Genomic DNA, 7,454 nt, shown 5'->3' with positions numbered 1-7,454 from the left:
ATTTACAAGAAAAATGAAAATAAAAATTATGTAAAACCTTACAAGTGAAGTTGAGTATGCAACGCTAAATTATAGATTTTTCAAGGAAATAATTGTGTTGGCTTTGAGTTTGAATTAAAAGCCAATGTCAATATTACAGATTATTAAGATATAACAAATATGGTAAGGAATTTTGAAGGATGTACGGGGGTATAAATGCGAGGAACAAAGACAGTAGCTGAACAGAACTTTGTCTTTGGTTTTTCATTTATACAGGTAAGATATTGAGTATACTTGCGCATTTCTGAAATAACTTTTCAATTTTTCAGATGGCTTCGTCAATTTTTGTGGGTGAACTTTTATATTAATGTTTGTAATTATTATTGTATATTGTATAATATGAATTGTAATCAATAATTATAATGATGAAATGTTTCTTTAATAAAAAAGAGTAGCTGAACAGAACTTTGTCTTTGGTTTTTCATTTATACAGGTTGAACGAAAAAGTGCTACTCCGTTCGGCCTGTGAACACACAAAGATCCCTGGTACCTAATAAATATTTGCATATCACGCTTTGCGCCATAGCTGACTTCAAAATACTTCATCCCCAAACTTGTATATGAGCTATTACGAAGTTCGAGTCAGTTATGGGGCGAAATGGGATATGATACGTATAATGTATAACTATAACATTTATAAATAGTCAGCCTGCGGACTAACTTCTTACTAATAATTGTATATTTTACATGCAATGGTTTATTTTAACAATGATATTCCGTTTCTGAAAGCAAAAATGATAAAGTAAATAACACCCCCTCTCTCACCCATGTAAATGATAAAACAATAACGGAATAAATGCTATATTATACTTTTATATAAATGATAAAGTTAATTGTTATTGTGTTTGTGCAATGTAAATGATAAAGTAACATTTACGGAATAAATGCCTCTATATATATTTACTCATGTTATTTTAGTCACAATGCTCCGCCCTTTATATCAATGGAAATTAAATCATTCGCGTCGGTATATACTCATGTTATTTGATTCACATGATTCATGGATTATAAGCAAATAGCGAATCAAATAACATGAGTATATGTATACAGATGCAACATTCTAAAATGTCTTTAAAGGGGAGGTTTTCACGGGTACCTGTAATGTGCGAAACGAAATCGAATCGAAACGAAACGAAATCTACCGAAACGAAACCTAACGAAACGAAACCTACCGAAACAAAACGAAACAGATTGTATAACCGAACTTTTTAAATTGAAATGATTAAAAATGGTATCTTAGGCCCCTGTGAAAGTTACCACAGATAAATAAAATTCGCCTCCCCTTTGATGTAGGCTTTGGGCTTGACTGATACAAAGTTTTAAAAGTTGGAAGGGGGGTGAGTAAGGACAAAGTACATATCCGAAGTTGATTAAATACCATGTGAAATTAGTTTCGGATCAGTAAATTTCAGAACGGAGGGTTACAGTCTCAGAGGTCTGGGGAAACACACTAAACGAGGGGTGGGGGTCCCCGGCATTGGATCCACCTTTGGGTATAGATACATTGTTTGAAGAAGCTGGTGTCTGAGAAAGTTGAAAGCAGGAAGAGCTCTTAACCTCTTATTTTATCTCTAACTGTTGAGGTGCGAGTACTTTCAATAATGAAATAAGTTAAATAGTATACCATATTATATGAATGCAATTCGGTAAGATATATATACATGTATTATTAAAAGTTATTAACTCTATACATTTGGGGTGTTGCTAAGACGTGAAATTGGAAACGGGACGGAAAACGGAAATTGTTTTATGCAATAATATTAGGAGGAGGTCAGCATTTTGTAAAATCAAAAGACTTATGAACAAAGGAAGCATAAATTACAGAGAGAACGGGAAGACATACTCAGAATCCACCGTCTGATATACTACATACAAATACACAATATCCACATGTATGCATAGGTTTGTCTTTAGAGCAAAAAACACTGAAACATGTATTTATGCCCAAACGCGGATCCAGCACCGGCGACCCCACCCCTTGTTAAGACCTCTGACCTGTGAGACTGTAACCCTCCGTTCTGAAATTTATGGATCTGAAACTAATCGCACATGTTATTTAATCAACTTCGGATATGTACGTTTTGCTTACTCACCCATCCACCCCCATTCCAATTTTTAAAACTTTGTATCAGTCAAGCCCAAAGCCTACACCAAAAGGGAGGCGAATTTTATTTCTATGTGGTAACTTTCACAAGGGCCTAAAATACCATTTTTAATTACTATAATTAAAAGAGTTCGGTTGTACTATCTGTTTCGTTTCGTTAGGTTTCGTTTCGTTTCGGTGGGTTTCGTTTCGATTTCGTTTCGCACTTTACAGGTACCCAGGTTTTCACCGGTAAAGGGTTTCTTTGGGGGATAAAACAGAAAAAAATAGGACTTGTTTTTTTTTTTTTTTTTTTAGACCTGTGTGTGTGTGTGTGAAATATTGGAAAAACGAAGCAGGCGAATCAAATAGCATGAGTATATACCGACGCAAAATCACAGAAGCTCATTTTAGAAAGTATATATTGTTTGTTATATGCAAACAAAGGTTGTTGTATGTTATTGTTTACGAAATTTTCAAAAGAAATGGATATCGATCGAAGTTTATTATATCTTTCACATTTCAAGCATTTTTGGGGTAAATGTGTCATCTTGAAAAGTTAAAATTTGTGACTATGCAAAATTAAGATGCTTTATATTACAAAATCAATATTTCACTTGTTTGTTTGTATACATAAAAAGACTCGAGTTTTTGTTTACATAACACAGCTTTAAGGCTAAAATATTGCTTTTATTCTTGCATTCAGAAGGTAAAAATTTTGGCTGTCAACATTAAATGAGTTATATTTTTAATGTTTACCATAAAAAATGAAAAATATTTTTATCAAAAATCGTGAACCAGTCCCTTTAAGACAATGACAGAATGGGGGAAAAAATACCAAGATTTTGGTAGAAATCTAAATTTAAGTCAAAACACGTTAGTTAGCCCCCTCCCTTTCGATCTAGTTCCTCCCCAATAACGTCATTATATGTCGGTACCAGGCTACCCTGTCAGTTGGTGTTTAATTTGTAATTTAAACAACTCGATGAATCCAAATTTCGTTTTGAAAAACTTGGACAACATTAAATTTTTATTTAGAATGTTATTTTTCAGTGTAAACTGAAACTTTAGCCTGGTACCCGAGGCCTTCTGATGTTCTCGGGTACCAGGCTAACTGAAACGTCCCTTTTTAACGTTGACATCGGGTTCGGTATACGAAAAATAGAATTTAGAATTTCCTCGGTCAAAATGTATGCCCACAAGCGATTGAAAGGGACATTCGAAGAAATATCATATCCTTCTGATCAACATCCTTTGCATGTAAAGCTGTTCAAAACAAATGCAGTCCAACTTGGAATTTCAGACGAGGAACATGTGTCTTATTTATCCATCGTTGCAAAGAGATTGCATCAGGAAGAGAGCGCGGTTTATTCCGCCTCCCCTGCGGAAACTCCAATACTAGGGGACAAATATCCGTTCTCCCCATCCGCTTCCTACACACAGGACCAACTTGACAACTTCACAGATCCAATATCGGAATATGTGGACGTCACGGCATTCTGTTGGATCATTGATGATCCAGACGATTTTGACGATGAAACGGATGAAATTTGTATTCAATGTTCAGTAGAGTTTGCTTCTCACTATCAGATCGTTGGAGACGAAGATATTTACGTGCGGTTTCTTCATCTCTTCCCCATTCAAAAAGTTGTAATGGGTGTTACAGACTATGTCACATTTAAATGGCTGCAGAAGATAGATTTTAGTGCAGGAATGGTGAATGAAGTTTGTAAACATGCTGTGTTGTTGAAAGTCAATGATATTTTTCTAGCACCGTATCCTGAGCTATTCTGTCATGATGACAAATTTAATCCCATGATGTACTATCACATGCATGTACTTGAATGTTGTCCTTTGCGTCAAGGAATATTGTCTGTTGATACAGAACTGGTTCTGTCATATATTGGCGATGAGGAACCAACAAGTCCCGGTCCAGACTTTGTGCTCCAGAGTCCCTCCAAGGCAGTCAAAACATTAGAACACTTCCTTATGTCAGACTTCTGCCAGCCATTAAAACCATCATCTCTAGACCTGAATGCAAAGACCATTGGAGTTAAGAAAAGTTCCTTCCGATCAAAAGTAAACAACAATTTGTTTAGTTTTGAAGTGGTTCAGCAACATGTGTTGTGGAGAAAACTTTTGTGCAAAGTTCAGAAGAAAATTACTTTTGATTCCATGTACATTATAGGAATGTCCAAACTGAACATGTTACAGAGTGGATTCTTTGAAGAGAGTTTGGTCAAAGTTTCCTTAGAAATGTCAAATTCCACAGTGGTGTCCTACAGGCTAGCCCTTGTCAAGTGTCTCTCTGACAGCATTGCCCCAACGTCTACAGTCAATAAAGTGTATGTCTCTCCGTTACTTATTTTCAATCTGCAGAACTCGTGTGGAATGGTATCCAAGAAAGTACCATGCAACCTCAGAATAGAGGTAAACAGTAGAACAACTGAAAATCTGAGCATTGTAAAGATACCAAAACTATATAATTTTTCTCTATACACACACACATATATATATATATATATATTATATATATATATATATATATATATATATATATATAGAATAATGAATGAGATATTACTAAATCATATTGCTAATAGCATAAATTTAGCAAAATGAAATAATATGATAGTGATATATGTATAACGATGCATGTTTAATTTAAGATTTTGATTTAGATTAAATGATACATGTAGTAATGTAAATTTATTTTTAAAACTACATATAATAAATAATGTGCAGACATTGTAATTATCCACACATGATGTCCCTGCTATTATGATACTATTAGATGTACTTTTTTCTATACAGAGATACAACTGCACCTCAGGCTTTGAACATGACGTAGACTTCGGTTCTATCAGCTCATCCTGGAACACTCAGATACCCACTGCCAAAGAAGTCAGCATATCCATAGTTATATCCCCCTACTACAGTCCACGCCAGATCAAGTCGGAGGCCGTGAAAGCCTACTTCAGAGTTCCACGGTCAGTTAACAAACACAGGTTTTACTTGATTCAGTAAGAATAGGTTTTGGTAATACTTATTTCCTTCTTTATAAACTGTCTTACTGTTATGCCCTCTGGGCCCAAAATTGGAATAAACTAATCTTATCTATACATAACTGTATATAACAAAGACACCAGCAAATCTGATGCTCATCTGCCCAGTCCTCTGAAAGTTCATTTGTAAACTGCTCATTCCTACTGAATGCCACCACAATAATATTCGCTGGTACTTGGTTAACATGTAATTATTCTGTGACAAGTTTGTTCATCTGATATCCAGCTTATCACTGTACTGTTTACGTCTGTGACAAAAATGGCATTTAATACATGTAGGTTTGCTGGTTATTCAGATGGAGAGATTGGAAACTTTTCAACTGGCAGAGATAGTTATAACACCAAAAAATGTAATCAAGGTGGCTTAATAGATTTTATAGCAATATTTCAGAGGAAATGAAATGTATTCAGGGTTTGACACTAAGACACGTCCGACCGACCGAGTCTACTAAATAATAGGTCCGATCGGGTAAAATGTCCATTTACTAGTCCGACTGGTCGTGTTGAAAAAATAAACAATAAACTTTAGTTTAAAACCATAAGATATCTTATTCTTAACTAAAATAATAAGTTATTTATGTAATAACTTTAATGAGTTGAACCGCGTGATGACATAATCTCTATTTTTAGTTTGGTCGCGGTCGGAAGTGGTCTTTTACGACATCTATTCGATGTTAATGTGTGTAAAGTTATGTTTCAGATAAATAGATATAAATTTAATTCATTTCAAATTAAAAAAAATGATTTGCAAAAGTGTTTATGGAATTAATAAATTACGTCGTAAACAGCCATTTTTCGATGTTGACATGTGTGTGGGAATGTCTCCATCTATATTCAAATACGACTTCTCGCGATCTCGTCCTCAAGGAAAGATGTCCCAAGTGGAAAAGAAAAGAAAAGGTTGGGAAGAAACAAAGCAGGGCTTATGAAATAGAACTTTTAAAAAAAACGGTTCAGGGCATCTTATTCTAATTGGACCAAAGAATTTCTGTGCCATATAGAATTTAAGCAAAGGGAAAATATGTTTGAATTAAATAGCACCAAATTGAATGAGGAGACTAAAGATTTTTTTTGAGACAATGAAATACGTTTTAATTCAAAGTTAATGTTTGTCATTTGAATCAAGTACATGTATTTAAATATGGAGAAACTATCAATTTCTTTCTGAAAAGTTGGTCAGGGCTAGTAGATGCAAGGTCAGGTCTAGTAAAAATCATTTGAAGTAGCCCAACTGGTCTAGTGCTCAAAAAAGTAAATGATAAACCCTGTGTATTTTGAAGGAAAATCAAAATCTTCTTGAGGATTTTAAATTTACATTTACTGACTTGGTCTCAGGCAATGTCTCTTGTTTGACTCTTAAACCAAAATGTTGCCTACAGCTTCAGGTAATATTTTGGTCCAAGGGTCCAACAAAACATATATTTCCCTTAACTTTAGTCAATAAAGATGGAGACTAGAAAGCATGATTATTCACATATTTATATTCTTCTGCAGATTGCTAACTAAAGGAGACATTTTACCTGTCCGAAGCCAAGGTAAATTAAGAATCATTTTGTATGGATTTAAGCAATTTTTAGCTCTTCTGAGCCGAAGACTCAAAGAGCTAATGCTATGGCCATTTGTGCGGTGTGCGTAAACTTTTTAGAAAAAGGGCTATAACTCAAGAACCCCTTGGCCAATTTTTTTCAAATTTATTACAGGGTATCATTGGCCCAAGGGCTTTCATACATACTAAATAGAGGGATGTGACCCTTTAACAAGGGGAGATAATCAGGAAAATACAAACAAAAGTAGTGGTTGCTAAAAAATCTTCTTCTCAAGAACCACAGGGCAGATTATCACCAAACTTACACATAAGGATGAGGATATGTTGTAGATTAAAAATTGTTCAAGGCATTACCCTGGGGCAAAGGGCGTGGTCTCAAGGTCACTTCAAAGTTGACCTAAATTTATATTTCCTTAAATCTTTGATATTTTAGTCATTATAAGGACTAGGATCATCAAATTTTGACAGTTGATGCATCTTAGGACCTTGTGTCAAGTTGTCTCAAAAGTAGGTCACGGTGACCTACTTTTTGAATTTTGCAGGTATTTATTTTAAAATTAATTTTGATGCATATCTTGGACACTTTGAAGCCTATGATCATCAAAACTTGTCAGTTGGTGGATCATTGGACCTTGAAATGCGTCAATTGAAAAATAGGTCACTGTGACCTACTTTCTGAATTTTATGGTTTATCATTTATAGATATATTTTAAGTTGTTAT

At 34.5% G+C, this 7,454-nt stretch overlaps 1 protein-coding gene across 4 annotated transcripts in view; it reads left to right on the top strand.

Moving 5' to 3' along the window:
• Window positions 1-3,280: 3,280 nt before the first annotated feature.
• LOC125652244 (peroxisomal ATPase PEX6-like) overlaps window positions 3,281-7,454 on the top strand; it is a 52,128-nt gene continuing 47,954 nt past the window's right edge. For 3 of the 4 annotated variants that reach the window (XM_048881286.2, XM_048881288.2, XM_048881285.2), the window contains exons 1-3: window positions 3,281-4,552; window positions 4,937-5,112; window positions 6,682-6,722. In XM_048881286.2, the coding sequence (XP_048737243.1) occupies window positions 3,311-4,552; window positions 4,937-5,112; window positions 6,682-6,722 (1,459 nt within the window). In that variant the 5' untranslated portion in view covers window positions 3,281-3,310. The remainder of the gene's footprint in view (window positions 4,553-4,936; window positions 5,113-6,681; window positions 6,723-7,454) is intronic. The other variant, XM_048881289.2, reaches the window with a different exon arrangement.

Source organism: Ostrea edulis, chromosome 5, assembly GCF_947568905.1.
Source record: "Ostrea edulis chromosome 5, xbOstEdul1.1, whole genome shotgun sequence".
Classification (NCBI taxonomy): Eukaryota; Metazoa; Mollusca; class Bivalvia; order Ostreida; family Ostreidae; genus Ostrea; species Ostrea edulis.
This window is presented reverse-complemented; position numbering and strand designations above follow the sequence as displayed.